At 34.1% G+C, this 20759-nt stretch overlaps 1 protein-coding gene across 9 annotated transcripts in view; it reads left to right on the top strand.

Moving 5' to 3' along the window:
- Positions 1–19949, top strand: part of LOC106457533 (CAP-Gly domain-containing linker protein 1-like) — a 122654-nt gene extending 102705 nt beyond the window's left edge. For 8 of the 9 annotated variants that reach the window (XM_022383508.1, XM_022383512.1, XM_022383509.1 and 5 more), the window contains 5 exons: positions 412–529; positions 1591–1738; positions 4985–5034; positions 6422–6534; positions 17783–19949. In XM_022383508.1, the coding sequence (XP_022239216.1) occupies positions 412–529; positions 1591–1738; positions 4985–5034; positions 6422–6534; positions 17783–18002 (649 nt within the window). In that variant the 3' untranslated portion in view covers positions 18003–19949. The remainder of the gene's footprint in view (positions 1–411; positions 530–1590; positions 1739–4984; positions 5035–6421; positions 6535–17782) is intronic. The other variant, XM_022383510.1, reaches the window with a different exon arrangement.
- Positions 19950–20759: the final 810 nt, after the last annotated feature.

The following is a 20759-nucleotide window of genomic DNA, read 5'->3' as shown; positions in this document are numbered from 1 at the left end:
GCACTCCAATAAGCTCGATCTCCCACCAACCCAAACAGCTCCCCAAACCATCATGCTGAAACCACCATGCTTCACAGTTAGTTGCAATCTCTTTGGTAGAACATATACACCAGGTAATGGGTACTGCTGAGTGAAGTTTGGTAGAACATATACACCAGATAATGGGTACTGCTGACTGGTTCAACTATAAGAATGGTTTGAACCATTGTGTGCACAGAGTGCCATTCAGGTGAACAAACAAACAAACAATCAGCTAGCATTGTTAGTTATGATACCAACACGTTTCTGATTTTTTATGCTTGCATTGTATCAGTGTACCCACTATAATGATTTTTCTTTACATTAATCAGTTTCATGTGTAAATGATGTATATTGTATTCAATTATATATTTACTTGTTTTTTAATTTTAGGGAATCCCAACTTGTAAATGATTTTGACAGTGAGCGAGAGTCATTGAAGAAAATGTTGGAGTCTGCTCAGTCTCAACTGGAACAGCAAGAAAAAGAAGTCTTGAAGAAAGATCAAGAGGTATTTGTTGAACTATGTAACATAATGTTGTAGTGGAATGAAATGGATTTCTTGTAGTGATTGAATATAGATACATAATATGCAAGGGTTTATATTATAGCTACAATGTAACCATTTATTAATTTTCACTTTTACAGTTCACAAATATAGACTACTTATCATAAAAGTTTAGCCAATTTACCCAAAATATTATCAAATATTTACTCACCTTCTTCCTAGATAATTAATATATTGTTACGTCTCTGGTCATTAGTTAATTTTCCGTAAAAATTCTTTCCGAAGAAACTTTAGCGATACAAGTCCTTTCTTAAATAAAACTGGTTTATTCTTTCTGAATACAACTTTGCAAGACACTTAATTTCCACAGTCTCGCTATAACAAACGCTATAATTCACAACGAACGTCTCACGTGCTCGCTCAACAATACGTCTCCCTCTGTCCGCAGTTCAATTACCCATTGTTGCTGTCAGTTCTTGGCAGTTTATATACAAGAATACCGTATATCTAGTAACGTCTCGAGGTTTCATGAACGTTCTAGAAGCACATGACGTGTTACTAGCATCACGTGACCTCCGCTACCATAACAATATATCTGCCAGTCTGATAAGCTGATAGTCACATTGTTCAAGCACTACCATATCAGTTATTGAAAAATCATATCACTATTTCGCATGAATAAGGTGGGGGTGGTGTGTTGCGTACTTTCATATGTTCATGGATGAAACTGTTTACATTCAAAAAATGCATGTAACTTTACCTGATCTAATAATTTACAATTTGTATTTACTTAAAATATTTTCATTTCCCAAACTCAAATGTTTTTAATACTGCATATTTTTTACTTGTATCTCTCAGAAAGTTTTTCACTGCTGATATATCTATATTTAGGCAAATAGTTTTTTTTCCTTTATGTTAAGTATCATAATCAAAGTATGAAAATGTCTATGAACATTCAAAAATAGTTTTACCTTACAATATGCTTTTAGTGTATTTTTTCTGTTTTTTTTTCATGTTTAACAGGTGTTTCATTAACTCTTATAAAAAAATGTTTTCTTCTTCAGTTAGCATCATTACGGTTAGATGATACTACACTTCAGAATTACAAAGTTCAGCTTCAAAATATTGAACAAGAAAAGAAACAGCTAGGAAGCAAAATTGTGGAGCTTCAGGTAGCATTAGCCAGATCTCAGGCTAATGCTAATGTTGAAGGTCAGCTGAGTTATATCTTAACTATTTATGTGTATTTTGGCAATACATTGATAAAACAATTACCTTTACTCTCCACATAAAATAAAAAACATTTTATTTCAGCCACCATTTTGCCAGTTCTTGTACTACTAGCCCTGATTAACCTGTAATGGCAAAACGTTGTCTGAAACAAAAAGTTTTTTATTGTTATTATTATGTGAAGATTAAAGGTTTTTAATAACTTTATTACCAAAATGTCTAAATCCCTCAAGTATGCACTATAAAATCTGAAAAACAACAAAATATTTATTTCTATATGTAAATATGAAGTTTTTAACCAAAATGTTTAAATGTATTATCAACCATATATAAACATTTAGTTTGTTTTCTTTTCCTTTATGACATTGCAAAGATTCTTTGTAGTGTGCATTCAAAATTGCTATTAGTTACTAAGGTTTGCAATTGTTTTTTTTTCTTGTCATAACACAAATTAGTATAATCTGATACATCTTACCTCCTTTGACAAATAGCTTTTCTTGATTTATACTGCCCTCTATATGCACAAATTTATGCTCACTACTAGCCTTGTTACTTCAACCTACCCTCATGTGTGTTCACATGAGACATCTGCATGCTAACATGCAGTAACCCTCCACCTATAGGAGTGAAATACAACTCTTATCATCACTGTTGCAGTCACCCATTGCACTGTCTCCAGTGCAGCATTCCTTCAGACTCTCCAACGTGCTGTTTCCCCTCTTCTTCTAGTGGAGTATGGGAGTCGTTGCTACTCTTCTGTACAGTCTATTGTACTGCTAGAACATGTTTTCGTTCCTACTTTCCTACTGATTGTTTTCAATGAATAATTCCATCGATTTTCTTGCTCAAATTTCAGATATTATTCAAGGCTTCGTATATTTTTTCTGGGTTTTTCAAACTGTAAGTTTTCAAGTTCTTACTCTTTTGGAGCTTCACTTATCCTTTTTCCCAGTCAAATCCACTTGTCGTGGTCTCACAATTCCATGTTGTAACTACCACTGCTGCTGTGATTACTACAGCTGATCCTCCTGCCTCACAGTTGCATTTCATTTTGGGGAGGTACCCAGGTCTCCTTCTCCCTTTTTCAGCTTAATCAATCAGGTAGATTATATTTTTCCTCCTTCTGTTGGTGGGTGGATGTCATGGATCAGACGTGTTTGCTGTTGATGTCCACTGCACTTTTATTTCACTATTCCTATGTGGTCCTTTCCCCGCTCATTCTTTTCTTCCCCAAACTTCAGCTGTCGGGATGGTAATTCTGCCTTCACAACCACCTCCCTTCCTTCCCTATCACACCTTTATAACTGTTCTGACCTTGCTCACCTCCTCTATCCAGTCAGGGCTCTCCACTGTTATGTGGCATGCACTGCTTCCTTCCGTGGTTCCCATTCCTGTTTGTTTATTCCTTGGAATCCCTCCCAGTACTATGATCTTTCTCCTATTTCCCTTATAGGTTGGATTTGACAGCTTCTTCACCTGTCTTAATCTTCTCTTTCACTGGATGTTTTTTGTCTTTTCTGTGTCTCTTCACATCATATCTGTCACCTGACCATGCCCCAGGCTACTAATTTCTGTCATCTATTGGAGAAAATCATTCATGCTAGTATGTGGACCACTCTCCATATCTTCACTGATCATTATCTTCACTACCTGGCCCTTTCCTGTTGTATGTGTTTTCGTTTTCCTCCCATCACCATTTTGCACTCCACAATTTCTCTATGTATGTTTAAATGCTCCTTTTTTCTACATTTTCTTTGCAGGGGCTATTTTTCACAACTTAGGATCCCACTTTGTGGTGAGTGTTGCCTGACAAGGTATATTTATTCTTAAATCCGCACTGAAAAACCTGTGTATCAAATATGGCCACTGTTGAGATGGGTTGTTTCACAAGACTGCTTGAAGGTATAACTTGCAGTATTTTGCTTCATAGATATGTTTGTTCCAGACTATATGCTCATTGACTAACATGAGTAAAGCATACAAGGATTGCTGCCCATCCCTGATGATCCATGTATTGTAGGTCACTGGATCAGTCTGCTTTTCAAAATAAGGTGTTGCAGTCACCCATTGCACTGTCTCCAGTGCAGCATTCCTTCAGACTCTCCAACGTGCTGTTTCCCCTCTTCTTCTAGTGGAGTATGGGAGTCGTTGCTACTTACCAGTTTCTAGCTGCTGGGGTAGTGTACCATGGAGGCTTCTTCCTGAGTGTGTTCAATCCCACTCAGATGAGAGTAGTGTGGTGGTGTTCTGACATTGTAGATGGTATTGGTGCTCATCCTACCAAGGGCCTGTTGTACAATTCCAAATGCCTTCAGGTGATGGACAATGCATTTCACCCCTCCAGCTGAAGCACCTTCCTTCCTACCACTGCCCAGATGATGGTTCACGACAAATATGGTGATGGTGGGAACTAGACCAGCCACATAAGCCCTTACATGTGTGGCAGGGTACCTTCCTCCTACTGAGGATTGGATGATACATTCCCAATGTTGCCTTGTGATGGACTGGAGATACAACCCCACTTTCCTGTCCACCATCCTACCATCTCCCAGATATTGGTTCCCAGCAGCTATGATGTTGGTTGTGTTGGATGTGTACATATGATTCTACCCTCATTGTGACACATTTTCACGTGGGAGAAGAGTATACCTGGTTCAGAAGTGGTGCATTCTCCCACAGGGGTGTTATTTTCCATTTATTCACACATCACATGGTCTTTCTTTGGGCACTTTCTAAAGGGGATCAACTTTTCACCAGACCCACCACCAACTCAATGTGGGATTCTAGTTATTTGTGAGGGGAGGTAAGATATTGTATCAGAAATTAACATTTTCCTACACTGAAAATGTATTTCTGATAGATACTTAACCTCCATTCACATTTCCCACCTGACTTCCCCACTTCTAGTGCCCAATCTCAAAGTGATTACAGGCTACATTGGAAGAGAAGGTGCTAGTAATGATAGGAGTTGTCTCGCAATCCTATTGGTGGAGGGTTGCTGCATGGTCATTTGCATGATAGCATGCAGATGTCTCATGTGAGGGTAGGTGGGGCTGTCAAGGCTAGTGGCAAGCAAAAATGTGCACCTATAGAGAGCAGTATAAGTTGAGAAAAGCTATTTTTGATAAGAGATATATCTATTGGAAATACATTTTCAGTGTAGGAAAATGTTAACTTTTATGAAATTTACTGATATAAGGGTTTTTTGACAATGTCTGTTTTTCCTAGATCCAGAATACAATAGAATTACAGAAGAAAAGGAAGCTCTAGATGCACAGGTATAGCATATTTTTGATAACATGTTCATGATCTATATAACTTAACACTCACTGTTATCTAGAAGTAACTTATTTTTAAGTTTTAATTTGTGTGTTCTCTACCTGTATAGTTTTAGAGTTGAAAATCTGGTCTTCATGAAATTCCATTTTAGTCATCAAATTGTGCTTCTTTCCATGGAAGCAATTTTACTATATTTTTGTGTCAGGAAGGTGTTTTTCACAAGTGTTTGTTACTTAGAAAAAGCCTTTATAAACTACAAAAATCTGTGTTTTTGTCTTGCCTAGTTTGATAGTACATTTTTATTTTTTATGTACTATAATTATTGATCACTAGTTGATGGTAATTGGATCTTTTTTTTACTGTATATTTGATATACCTAAGTAGAATGACATTTTGTGAAATACAACTTGTGAATGTATAATTGGCATAATGGATAAAAGTCATATCTCATCCATCACAATAATAACACCTCTTCCAACACATCTGCTTATCACATAGTTGATGTAACTTGAGGTCTTGAGACACACACTTCTGTCTTTACCTGTATATGACAGATATTATACAAGAAGACCTCAGTTATCTTCACTGATTCAGGAGCTGATTACCATAACTTTATTATGCCTTTCTCATAATATATATTAGATACATGTGCTTTTCATACATTCTAGTGATGTATAGACTTGCATCAATTTAAGATTTCAGCTATCACTTTACTACTGTTGTTGAGAAACAATCATTGACAATTTAAGATGTAGTTTTGTAAAACAATAAATCTGAAGTTAGTGTAACTCATAAATTAATTGCCAGTTCTTAAATATTTAGAACTTGAAGTGGGATCACTGACTTATATGTAATACCAATCTTTCAGTGATTTTCAATGTGACAGTAGAAACTCACTACATTATCACATTCTAAGAAACCAATGTTTTCTGAAAAAGTCTTTAATTACTTTGCAAAACTTCCAGGGAATGGGGAAAACCACCACGTAATTAAGTTGTATTTCATCATATTCTCCATATCTTAGAGTTTGATAGCTTGTATTCTTTAACAAAATGTTTTTATGTTGACATGTGAATTTCTACTTCACTGGTTCACTTTTGACCACTTAAAAAAATGTTGTGTTATTTTTTTACTTCTCAACAACACCTCAGTTGGGCATCTTTATTACACTGTGAAGTAAGAACTTTTCTCAGGTTCAATATTTGTATCTCAGCTTATTCATCCATTATAACTAGTCTAATCTCTCAGTTTGTAATTATTTGCTCTGTTTCATCTTGAAAATTATAAAAGAAATTTCTTTAAGCCTGAGAACATATTTGTATTTTTAACATTTAATGTTGTAAACTTTATTCAAATTAATTATAGTAATACTTGTCGTTCTTTCAGATTGAATTTTTGAATTCTGTGATTGTGGATATGCAGAGAAAGAATGATGAGCTAAAGTCAAGAATTGAGATTTTGGAGACTGGTGAAACCTTTGATAGTGGAGATTTGAATTTGTAAGTATTGAACATAAAACCACCTTAGTTATTCCACTATTGACATAGAAAGCTGTAGCAGCCATTCCCTTGCCTTTACAGTGTACTAAATACCTGCTTTTTGTTAAAATACAGTAAATGTTTTGCCAAGTAATAAATGTTTTCTTTATGTGATCAATTCAACATAAGACAGTTAAAGTCTCAAACACTTAGCCTAATCTGTTGCATCTTGGAGCTACATGTTCTTGAGGTGTGACTTCACACTTCTTGATCAACTATAAATCTTAAGAGTGTTTGTTGAAATTTAGGTTCTGTTAAGATCTTGGAGGTTTTAATTCACACTTTCTGACCAGTCACATATCTTAAGACTGGTGAAGTTTAGCAATGGTGCTTACAATGTTATGAACATAGAAATTTAAAATTTTCGTACCTATAAGGTATACCTTGTCATACCAGAGGACAATTACTAGAATGTTGCCTGGGGAGGAGAGATTGAAATCTCTGATATTGTTTTCAAGATAAGAGTTAGAGGGGATCTGATTGAGGTTTGATCTGATTTTTAATAATAGTTTAAATATATATATATATACTATGAGCGGAGTTACAGAAGCCAGGAGAAAATTATCATCGTGAGTGAACGAGATTGCAGAAAGTGCAAAACTTCAATCTATTTTTTAAAAAAAACTTGTTGAAAATGCATATTGACAAAACTAATAATACTAAACATTCTATATAAATCAAGCATACCTCTGTTTGGCCAGGTTATTCTTTCCTACTAATCATAATTATCTCATTGCAAAGCATTTTAAGACCCACAATCATTCTTTAGAGCACTATAAGATCCTTGCTTTCTTCCAAACTCTGACCAGTAGAAACAAACAGGAACTCCTTCAAAACAAAATAATGCTTCATCTGGGCCCTGTGAAATATATGTGAATTGTTCAGTTTCTTGTGACAAAATATATCAACACACCCATATTTTTCTTTGGGTGCCATAAGATGACACATTTTCTTTTAAGTATTTATAATTATACCCATTTGTAAAATTATAAATTTATTTTCAATTTAAAGCACAATAAGTATACTATATATTTATTTTGTACCATGAATTTCTTGTACTGTAATGATTTCTTCTCTTTTTTTTTTATCAAAGTCTTGTATTGTTTTTAATTTGTGACTTACAGTTTACTCATACACACACATATATATATTTAAATACCATTAAATACAGAAGTACTTAATAGTAGGGATCGCGATGAAACAAAATGGCAGCCATAAAAATCCCCCATTTAAAACCACCTTTAAAATATCTCAGTATTAACAACGACTATTTCACAGTATTAGCTGAGTAAAACTAATTCTTATTGTACTTATAAAGCTGCCTAAATTGCTATATATGTGTTTATGGAGTGAATCAAAATTTCACAATTTCAACGAATTTTCATCTAAGTAACTAAGTGACTTTTCCAGACAAGTGTACAGAAAAAATGAGGAACTTTACTGCTCTAATTTTTTCACAGAACTCTTCTGTCTGGGGTACCAATGATTCTATTCTTAAATAGAAAAAGATACTAGTGTATGTGTATATATAAAACAGACAGTGCTCTACTTTGGCATATAATTATATTTAAGGGTAGGTTGGTAGAGATCCTGATGAGTAATAAAATCGAATTATATATATACATACACCCCACACTTGGTATTGCTGGCACACAAAAATATAGCTAATAAAAAGAAAATAAACAAGTATAATAAAACATATTTAAATTTTATAAAGACAAGTTGGGATTGATATATATATATGTAACCTAGCTAGCTATAGTAATATAGAAAGTTTTAATACTTTGTTTGTTTAATTTACTTTTAATTTATCTTCTGATTGTAGTTACTTTGTTTTTTTATAGTGTTAACTCTTGCTTTGTGGATTTAAAGTTTGTTTTCCCTCATTGTTGTCTTTGATGTTGTTATCACACGCATTTTATCATTTTTACTTTATTGAACATCATAGTTTTTAAAACTGTGCAACAATCTGACAAAAAGCATCTATTGAAAATGTCATAATAAATTAATTTAACCAGTATTTCAATGCCATTTTTTTAACTTTAGTTTTATTCCTTCCCATTTACCTAATAGCCATACATTCTATATTAAAATATTTCCTTTTTGACTATATGTGTAAATTTTTATCTTTGCAACAGTATACATGTATATTGTGTGATTATTAAATTTAAAGTCTAGGCAAAAGAATTTAAAATACTAAGCCTAATTGACCTCTTATCACTACCTAGTGCTTGACTTTGCACTTCTCATTTAGGTTGTAAATTTCTTTTACCCCTTAGCCATTTTACCAGATTTTAAAGACATTCCCTATCTAATGTTAACATTTTCCTTACCTAAAAATGTATTTCTAGATACTCACCTTTTCACAAAATTTAGCTATATTCCTCAGCTCTTCTATGCATTCTTCCAGAGAGATTTGCATGCCACAAACCTTAAGAAAACTCCCACCTAATTTCATGTGAACTGGCACCACTGTAAGATGATGTCATAATGTAGCAAAAGCCATCCACTAATAGGAGGGCAATATACTCCCATATGCACTAACTCCCTCTATACATTTACACTAGTGAATCTTCATTCTTTGAGGAGAAAAGTAAAAAAAGGTGCACGGAAGGATGAGTGAGAATGTGTAAAGAGGTATCTATCAGAAATACATTTTCAGGATAACGAAAATATCAAATTCTGAAACATGCTCACTTCCTCACGTAGTTTAGTTAGAATCCACGTTAAGATGGTAGAGAGAATGGTGCAAAGATAAGCCTCCTTCATAAAGCATCTGAAGGAAGCCCATGGGGTGTGACAGGGACTCCATAAAGGCACACCCATGGGAGACTGTATCTTGTCTCATCAGACCATACCTTGTGTGCTCACCTCCTCCACCATCAGACTCGATGGGTCGAAACAAGCTATGTAAGAAGAGCACTTGTGATAAGTACCATCCTCACCTTCTATACATGCCAGCTGCAGGAGGAGAGACTGTATGTATATGTTTCAGTATGAATACTTGTATTCACCTATACTCAACTGTCAGTCTTTATGGGCTCCTTGCCTGCTGCAGAAGTAGGGTATTTGAGAGATACATCACTGGTATGTATGGTTTATTCACCTCAACTCTACCATCAGACTCTACAGGCCCCATGCCAGCTGCAGAAGGAGGGCACCATATTGTGTTGTTACAGTATGGATATTTTTATACACCTGTACTCAGGCACCTTGCTGGCTGTGGGAGTAGAACATGTTTGTAATCTAGTAGCAATGGTAATGGAGTGTTCATTTCGACTTTACTGAACAGAAACAGGCTGCAGGAAGAGGATTTGTGAGATATAGGTATTGAATGGATTGGTATAGTGAGTTGTATCAATAGTCCATACATAGTGATGTATCATAGATATGTATGAGGAGGACTACACTGTCAGTGTCACCATATTCCCACTTCTCACTGTAATGAGACCCATTGTTCTAGCCTCAGCAGTTTGGTACCAATCTGTGCTGATCCTCCATGGCGCACCACCCCAGCAGCTAGGAACTGGTAAGTGGCAAGAGTCTTCCAGACTCCATTTGACGAGACAGGGAAAATTCACTTAGGTGTCCTCCCAGAATTGACTCGAGAGCCAACTTCATCACTAGAGTCCAGTATTTTGTTGGTACTATGATCTGTTTAACTTCCCCAGTAGAACTGCCTTCAAAGATTTAGTACAGCACTCCCTTTTGATCCTTTGTTCTGTAGGTCTTCTTCCCTTTGGTCTTGTGCTCCATTTTCTCCCTGGTACTGTCCCAAAGATTCTGCAATGTCATAACATGCTCCGAACACTACTGGCCATCAATTATGCACTGTTTAATCTTGGTGATAGAATTTTCTTCTTGTGGTGATTCTAATGAGTTGTCTCCATTTTATTTCTTCTGGCAGCATAATCTATGATGACAAGCTCTCTTTTCTTGTTTCTTGTCATGACTATCTCTGTAGGTAGCTCCAGCTGCTTTATGTTGAAATTTCTGTGGCTACTTGTTGGTGACAGACTTGTGCTTGTTTGCAATGTGCCCCATTTTATAACAAGCATAACAACTCTTATCCCTTTTGTCTATTAACCTACTGTCACCTTTAATGGCATCCTGCTTCTGGTCAGCCACCCCTGGTTTCAACTTTAACTGGATATTCTTGGACTTGATGGTTATACTCTCTCCATGGGCTTCCATATACTGTTCTTCCAGCTTGATCATCTCATCCACATATTTTGATGCTCTCTCCTTTAGGAACAATAACATGTCATTTGAGCACATGACCATGAACTGTCCACATATTAGTAGATCTGCCAGGCCTTCAAATTTATTTTTACACTTGGCCTTGTCAATTCAGCTTGTGAAGTATCACTGTAGACGTGCCACAAACTGAAATACAGTTTTTCCATTGTTAGGTTTGACTTCTCTGAACTTCTGACAAAAACCTTTGGTAAGTTCATAGCATTTTAGTAAGTCCATAATTCATGGCATCTTCTGACGTCATGCCAGCATATACTTTAGGCCTTTTCCTGTGAAAAGGGGACTGAGATGGACTGTTCAGTTGCTTTTGTCCCAGTTCTGACTTTGGGCAAATCTTTCATACCTCTCCAGGAAAACATCCGTGTCGTCTTTCTGTTCATCAGATTTGGGCAGCTTGGGTCGGGTGGCCCTGACCCTATTGTCATTCTTGGGTCCTTCATCTTTTTGTTAGGTGAGCTTGACAATCTCAATTTCTCTCTATTTCCAGTCTTTCCTCTCATCTCTGCCTCTCCTCTGTTGATGCTTTTCTCTCTCTCTAGTTTGTGTTGTTGTTATTGTTTAAAACAAACTCTTGTAGATTGCTATCTATGAACACAAGTTGCTCACCTCTCTCTATCCACTTATCAAAATCAATCAACATAGTTGTATAGTGTGATTGTAATCTGTACAATATTTTTGGCACCACTACAGCTGTGTATATAAGCCTATTTCCACTGTCATTCACATCTTAATCTACTGCTGCTTAAAACTGTATAATCCTGGCTGGCCCACCAATGTCAGGTTTTTATGTACATATCGATGTTTGGGCAGGATTCTTTATGGTAGGTGTCTCTGACTTCTTGGTAATAAATTTCAACAACAAACAGACAGTACACAATCCACTTTCTTTTAAATTATGTATTCAAAACAAGTCAAATGGATAAACAAATGTTCATTACACAGTAAATCACCACAGTTATATCCAGAGCTTTAAATAACCATCTCTTTTCATCAAGAATCCACACAGGTTGGTTCTTCTCTACTCTGTTATCACAAAACCATCAGTGATAAATTCAGTTATGTTACCCTGTGAGTTGCCACAGTTGTATCCAGAGCTTTAACCCTTTTAATACAGGTGGGTGGATTCTACCCAGCCATATTCCAGAAAGTAACCATAAAGCAATTATACTGTAACTTTTTAAAATATACACGTATCTTCATGAAGTTTTCCAATTTATTGGTAAACATTGCAAGGCATTTGTGCACAAGGTATCAGATTTTTTAATTAAGTTTAACATTTTGCAATTAATTATTTGCTTGTGCATTTTTAATTTTTGAATGTTGATTTTAAGATTAAAAATACTTTTATGCACCAGAAGATTGTCAAATTTCTCATGTGAAAACTCTATAACCTCCCAATATCCTCCACATAATTATCAAACGTTTTTTTTTATTTAGAAAAAAACTTTTTATTTTAACTATTATTTTCACTATTGTATCTCTGTAAGGGTTTGGTTGATTCAACCGACCTTGTAACCACTGTGAAAAAAATAGGAAATAGATATAAATTACGCTTTTTTTTGTTCTAGAATTACTACAAATTATAACATGAAACCACAAATGTTTAGTGTAAACAGCTTAAATCTCATAACATTTTACATATATAAAAATTTATTATTTTTATTTTATTGACCTTTCAGAAGTGTCCAACTAACATTACAGAAGTTGAGTGATGTGGTGCATGTGCACTCATGTTTAGTGGCGGACCTACATTTTTGGGGCCCTGAAGCTTGTACTGTTATGGGGGCCCCTTTGCAACCAACAACGAGGCCTGGGTAACCACTGTTATCTTCTTCAATGGGGTTGTTCCATGACAGATCACCACAAATTTTTTAAAAATTTAACCACAACATCTCAGATTTTGATTAAAATTGCAGTATTGGATTATCTCACATGTTATAGTCACAGGTGTGAATAAAAATTTCCTATGCCTTATAGTTTTTGAGTTATGGAGGGTGAAAATTAGGGAAATGTTATATACATGCATGATGCATCATAGAATGATGAAATAAAACAGAAAAGACCACAGTCAATATAATCTTTTATATTAGACACCTATGAGAATACATACTACATGGAGCACATTTTACAAAATACACTTTTTTTTTGTGTTTTCTAGCTTTCATATGACATGTAGAGGTTACTAAGTACTACAAATTTCATGGCTACATGTAGAGGTTACTGAGTGCTACTGATTCCATGGCAACATGGAGAGGTTACCAAGTACTACTGATTCCATGGTTACATGTAGAGGTTACGAAGTACTACTGATTCAATGGCTACATGCAGAGGTTACCAAGTACTACTGATTCCATGGTTACATGTAGAGGTTACTAAGTACTACTAATTCCATGGCTACATGTAGAGGTTACTGAGTGCTACTGATCCCATAGCAACATGGAGAGGTTACCAAGTACTACTGATTCCATGGTTACATGTAGAGGTTACGAAGTACTACTGATTCGATGGCTACATGCAGAGGTTACCAAGTACTACTGATTCCCTGGCTACATGCAGAAGTTACCAAGTACTACTGATTCCATGGTTACATGTAGAGGTTACTAAGTGCTACTGATTTGATGGATACATTTAGAAGTTACTGAAATTTGTTCTTTATAAAGGATAGCTTTGAAAAATTCCTTTCTGATTCACAGCTCTTGATAGGCACTGTCAAATACAGCTTAAGAGCAGTAGTAATATTGGGGAACACTTCAGTTAGGCGTTGCTCACAAATAAGCTGAAGAACTTCTGTGCATTGCATTTTAAATGGCATGCTTTCTTCTGTGTTCTGGGATTTCCTATGGTGCAAATATTCTTTGAACTGATAACACTCGTTTACTAACTTGTGGTCAATATCATCTTTGTAATATGATATTTTAAGTTTAATACTGTCCTCATCAATTTCAGAATTGTTCACCAATTCTGAGAGGAATTTGAACCTTTTCACAATCTGCTCATATGGGTCAATCCTCTTGCATAACTGGATTATCAAGCAGTCATAAAGTTGATTTAGAACCTGTATCCTAAGTTTGTCAGCCCCTCTCAAAGAAGCAATACCACTTGTACCATCTGAATTTTTTTTTGTTACAATGCATTTGGAAGCATCAGAATAACTTGAGGTGATATCTTCATATAAACCTTTTGCTTCTGATTCATAGTGTGCAATCCTATTGGCTGAATTTTTTCCAGCACTTCTTCCCAAACGATTGTTAAAATAGCATATTCCAGCTGTACCAACTTGTGGTATAAATTTTTTGCATCTTGTTTACATTCAGGCGTCTCTTCTGAGTCTTCAAAAATATGCTTGAGAGTTTGTACAATACCCATATATCCATTTTTAATTGCCTTGACTGCTTCATAGTGTGCAGACCATCTAGTTACACTTAAGCTCTTTAGAGAAAAATCTAGATTGCCCTATGTCTTTAAAATCCCCCATCTTCGTGGAGATCCAGAAAAGAAAACATACAGCTGCTGCAAAATGCCAAAATAGTCAACAACTTCAGGTACAGTAGACATTGCCTTTTCTCCAACAAGGTTAAGTGAATGGGCTGCTCATGGTACATAATCTGTGTACCTGTTAATGTTTTTAAAGAGAGCTTGCAGCCCTTTCTCTGAGCCCTTCATGTTAGATGCATTATCGTATGACTGACCACAGATATTTTCAAGTGAAAGCTTATGTTTACCCAGGAATTGTTGTATTTTGTTGAACAAGGTCGTGGATGAATAGTTTTCTATCAGTAAAAATGTTAAAAAATCTCTCACAGGATTTTCCATTATAGCAGTATCGAATCACAATTACCAGTTGGTCAATATGTGTTAGGTCAGGCATAGAGTCAACAATAATAGAGTAGTATTCTGTGTTTAGGTTGTTGATTTGATTCACAATTTCATCCTGCACATGATTTCTATCAATTCTTCATACATGATTTTGGATAGGTAAGTAGCATTTACTTTTTTATTTTTACATTTCTCGAGATGTTCATGTAAAAATTGGTCGAACTCTGCAATAAGTTCAATGGCCCCATGAAGTTTACATTATTTGGTGAGCCCCACTTCTCCTCATGACCTCTAAATGCCAAACCTCTTTCACTTAAAAACTTTATAACAGCTACAACTCTTTTCAGCACTTCAAAATAGTACTGTATGGTCTTTCTCATCTGTTCTTCAAGATGCTGATCCACAGTATTTTTATTGACTTTCTTGTTATCCAACACAACATCGCGCTCTTGCATTCCATGCTGTCTTCATGATTCTCCAGAGTTCTAAGTACATTCATCCAGTCAGAAAATCCATCTGTTGTAAGTGATGTTTGGCATTTAGAAAAGAGTTTGCAAACAAAACAGTATATGCAGCCTTTGCTCTTTGAGTAAACTAACCAGGATCTCATCACAGTCTGGCCATTTTTCAATCTTTTTTCAAAATATTTGTTTGAGAACTTCTGTTTTCATCCTTGTAAATTTTGCTTGATTCGGTATATACATCATCTGGTTTTTTATTTTGAAAAAACCCGATGCCTTGCATAAAACAATTCTTCTGGTTTTTTATTTTGAAAAAACCCGATGCCTTGCATAAAACAATTCTGTATGAAATCATTATCAACTGTTATGGGCCAGTTTTCAAGGTCACTGTATTCTTCGAAATCACTGAATTTGCTTCCTGTTTCATGTTTCTGCACAGTCTCTGCTTGTTCCCTGGTCCTTTCATGTTGACCACTGTGATCATCACCTGTATCTAAAGCATCAACAGTGGGTACCACCACTACAGTAGACCTAAAATTTTTAAGCATGTGGACTAAAGACGTTTCTGGGGCCCCTCTGGGATTAAGGGCCCTGAAGCTTAAGCTTCATTAGTTTCATAGTAGATCCGCCCCTGCTCATGTTACCATATCCAATAATATAAAACTAGTCTTTACAAAGTGACCTGTCTTGGCTATGTTCTAGTGAAACAATATTTTGTAAAATACAATCACATTTCAGTAAAAATACATTATATATATATATGTATAAATATATTATTACCATTTACAAATATGTTCTTAAATTTCAGTTATTTTTCTTAAAACATAGAACAGTATATAAAGAAGTACAGAAAACAATTATCTGTTCTAGTTATGAACTTTTTTACTCATTTGCTGCTTGCCATAATTTGCTAAGCCTTATCAAATTTCGCACATGAAGAATGTAAAACAATATGATTTTTTTTAGTTTTTTTATATATATATGCATATTGAAAGAACAAAAAAAATAAATTACTATATAAATACCACAGAATTCCACTATAATTTATCAGGCTTAGTAACTAAGCTGTATTTGGGTCTAAAAAAATATGATTTTTCAAACTCAATAATGTCTTACTTTACCACTTGGAATCTACCATGAAGAGAAAGGATTTCCTGTGTAAGTACTTCTCAGAGGCTCAGAGAACCATGTGGGGGACATCCTGAGCTTTCAATTGGTTATTTACACGTCATAGATAGAAGTAGGTGTATGTAAGCAAGTATTTCCAAAAATGGAAAGAGTTGGGTGGGGCCACTGTGTTTGATTCAATGAATGTAGCAATATCTTAGTAAATAGAAAAGGAGCTTATTGTTTTATATTTTAGCTTGTCAATATCAGTAATTTCCTAATTCGTAAGAAACTGTAGACATTGTATTCAGACATCATAAACATTTAATCTGAATCAGTGCTGCATTCAACATACAGCGTGACAAACAAAAATTTATATTTAGGATTTTTTTAATATTTACTTTTAAATTCAGAAAGTAACTAATGTATAATACTAAAATTTGGATTATAATCCACAATCTGATACCAAAATTTTTGACATACATTCATAAAATAGTAGTTCAATAAAGTTTTGAATGTAAATCTACAAAAGTGATGACATTAGCCTTTGATCCATGATCATAGGAAGACCTATCTCAGGTCAAATATTTCTCTTTTGCATCAAAAGTTCACACAGGTTAGTTCAGTTACTTTGGAACCCAATTGACAAGATGATTTATTCTTCTCTACTCTGTTATTACAATACAATCTGCAATTATTACACTTTTTAAGTCACCACTCTACACTCTTTATGGCAAAACTTACAAATACAGTCTAGATCTATTTGACTATATCTCACACTAACTTTGTCTCACTTTCACTAACTTACTTAATTGCACTAACTTGGTCACCTATATATATATATAGATATATTGCCTGACTGAGGCCTACAAATTTTTACGAAACTACAAAATGTTATGATATAACAACACTCACTTAGAGGAACAAGAAAAATTCAGAAGGTTTAAGTAACATAGCATCAATTCACAACAGTTGAACTATGCAACAAATGATTCATAAACAGTTATGTAAGCAAACTTGTCATAACTATCACTTCTAAAAATAATTGACTTTAACACTCACACAATATAAAGTAAATACTACTTTTGTATTAAACTTAAAATGAACAGTCATGTATATCTAACAGTTTTCTGGTGCATTATTTATAAAACAAAACTTTGTTAACAGTTTGACAATCAGATTTAAATTGAATAGATGTGCTGTTAAGTTGAGGAAATTAAAAGTTAACCAAATACACTAAATCTAAGAATGACAGAAAGACAGGTTTTTCCTAATTTTATACATTAATCATTCTAACAACTTTTACATTTTCAGATTTCACAATGATATAGTTCCATTTTTATAACTTGTGCAACATTAAAGATAGCTCATTTCTTAGTTTATTCTTGGACATATATACAACTTGTTAGAAATGGCTTGTACAGGAACTAGGTTTTATATATTACAGGTCCTGTTAAAGTATATTAAATGGGTTATTTCATTAATATTGTTGAATGTAATTTTATTTTGATTGGATTAATGGTTTTAAGTCTAAGTTCATTTATCTTGTTGAATTTTTTATGAACTAGAAATGGAATCAAAACAACCATTCCACCACGACTCTTCTGTGACATCTGCGATATGTTTGACGTCCATGACACAGAGGATTGCCCACAGCAAGCCCCAGCAGTGGAAAAACTTTTGCACATTAAACATCATGGCAAAAGGGTCCAAGAGCGGCCATATTGTGACAGCTGTGGAATGTTTGGACATTGGGCAACAGAATGTGATGATAATGATACTTTTTAGTTCAGAAATAGTGATAAGAAATTTTTATGTCTCTTCTCAGCTTCTCTTCTGTTAAATATATATATATATGTGTGTGTGTGTGTGTGTATCTAAATGACTTCTGTTTGACAGATATAAACATATCTCAAAGATAAACCACCAACACTTAAAATGAATAATGTAATATAATAAATACATGCACTTTACAGAATAGACTAAGAGAAAACAGTAGTATTTTAGAAAGTAGACAATTGGTCTTTGAATAATAAACATGAAACACATACACTCTATGTGGTGAAGATGATTGCTTATAAACCACTTTTTGCATTTTATTGGTGTAGTATGCTGAATGTACAGTATATTTTGTACTTAAAAAAAAGTTTGTGTTAATGAGATACAGGCATAAATGACAAAACTATCAGGGCTTTGTGGTAGTGTGCTTAACTCACAATCTGTGGGTCACAGAATTGAAACCTGTCACCAAACATATTAGTCCTTTAATCATAAAGGTGCTAATAAAAGTCAATCCCATTATTCTTTGTTAAATAGTAGTCCAAGAGTTGGTAGTGGCTTGTATTGACTAGTTGTTTTCTCTTTAGCCTATCACCTCAAAACTAGGGATAGCTAATGCAGATATCCCTGAAGTAGCTTTCCATGAAATTCAACAAATAAACAAACAAAACCATCAGAAGTGTGTGTGAGATTAGATCCTAACTCTTATAAGGCATGTGAGGTAGAATGTTTGAATCTCTCATATGAATGAGATGATCATAATCTGTTTATGTGCATGGAACATTTCTTTTAGAACATGATAGAATTACAAATACTGTGGCAACTAACTGTAATATGTAAATGCATACAATATTACTGCATGTTATTCTTGGCAGAGTAGTTGTTAGCTATGTACTTTCAAGGTATTTTGTTACATACAACTCAAGATGGTATAAACTTGCTGCTTGAGATTTAAAAATTAGCGTAAATTGCTGTTTTAATAAAATAATTTGAAAAGTATAGCAATCAATAGGTAATTAATGAATCTCCAAAAGACAGAAACAAAATGTGTATAATGTAATCAATTATACAATTGGGAAAGGAGAAATCCAGCTTGGCTGTAGTTATGCTACTAGTTACAGCCAAAATTTATAAAGTAATGATTTTTCACAACATCAGTCTCAGAATAAGTGGTTTCTCATATTCTCCTCTTCAACTCAAGCTGTTCCTTTAGTTTGCTTCATACTTCTTAATTAACATGGCTGCCAAACATGTATTTCTAAGTCAGACCCTTTCTTTCCATGGCAACGTACAGATCAATAAGCACACAGCTGTAGTTGATCACTTAAAGCTAGTTTTGTTTTTTCCAGCTAACATACCTCTTGAAAAGGATAACTGTTAAACTTATATCCATTAGTTCAGACTTTTCTTTCTTTCTTTTCATGAAAACATCGCTAAAACTTTACCTTTAAGTGAGACTTGTTCATTCAAAAGTAGTGAAGTTGAACTTGCTTTCATGCAGTCTTTGAGTTTAGTGCAGTAATATTCATCACACATACTTTATATATGATTAAAATTGTTGTCATATAGTCAGAAACTACTTAATGATAAGTTTTTATACTAAGAGCAGATAAATATTCCTATGTATATATCACAACTTACCTATAATGTGTTTGTTATAGATATCATAAATTAGCTGATAATACACTTAAATATATCACATTTCTGTGGTAAGAACCTTATTATGCATTATGTAGTATGGTATTAACCTTTGTTGTTGTTTTTGAAGTTTATTCATGCATACGCAATAACAAGTCTGTTTTTCTTTAATAGTACAAGTTTAAGTATTGCAACAGTAAAGGAAGTTTTATCATTCCACCTGTTGGCAAAGGAACAGGTCTGTGCTTTTTTTAATTTTAATATATTGTAAGAATGATGGATATCTATTAAAACAGGAGTAGGTCTGCACCTCTTAAACCTTCTCTTGTGTTTACTGCTGTAAGAAATTAATATCCATTGGGATTGCTGTGTTCCACTTCATTATACCCTAACTATAGTTATGTTTCACAACATATTCTAGTGAGAAGTTGTAAGAATAGCAGAACCATTATAGTGTTAATTGTTGCTCAACTTCTATACAACAGCTATAGACTTAACTGCTGAGACAACTACACACTGATGAAGGACTAACACTTTGTTTTTCTTGAACAGTGGAACCACCAATGAGAAAACAAGAGATTTCACCAGTCTTAAGATAAATTTACTTGACTTTTTAAACACTAAACAGATAAAACTAATTGTTTAAAAGATGACTAATTACACTTCCTCAAGTTGGTAAAATAAAAACATATTATTTTATTACTAAAAAATTGACTTTTTTAATAAACGATATTTCAAATATCTCTTACACATACTTATCATTTATAATGATGACTTGTACTGACTAATCAAGTTATTAGTAGAACATATAATTCAATATAGGTATATAGATAATCAGAATATATGATTTTAATATATATTTCTCCTACTATATTAGAGAAAGGACCATGATGTTTTTTTAAGTACTTAAAAACAAATTTAAAAAATTTACTTCTCAGAAGTAATAGCTCAGATGTTAAAAATGCCTTTTGAAGACTTAAATACTAGAGTTGTCTCATAAACTTTGGATAAAATAATTTGTTAGTAATATTATATAAGTGCTCATATGTTACATAAATTATTAATAATGTTTTTTTATATTAATATTATGAGGATTTCGTGGTCTAGTGAAATCCTCATAATGTCCCA

This window comes from Limulus polyphemus, unplaced genomic scaffold (genome assembly GCF_000517525.1).
Source record: "Limulus polyphemus unplaced genomic scaffold, Limulus_polyphemus-2.1.2 Scaffold342, whole genome shotgun sequence".
Lineage (NCBI taxonomy): Eukaryota > Metazoa > Arthropoda > Merostomata > Xiphosura > Limulidae > Limulus > Limulus polyphemus.
The sequence above is the reverse complement of the archived record's forward strand: the minus strand, read 5'-3'. Positions and strand labels throughout refer to the sequence as shown.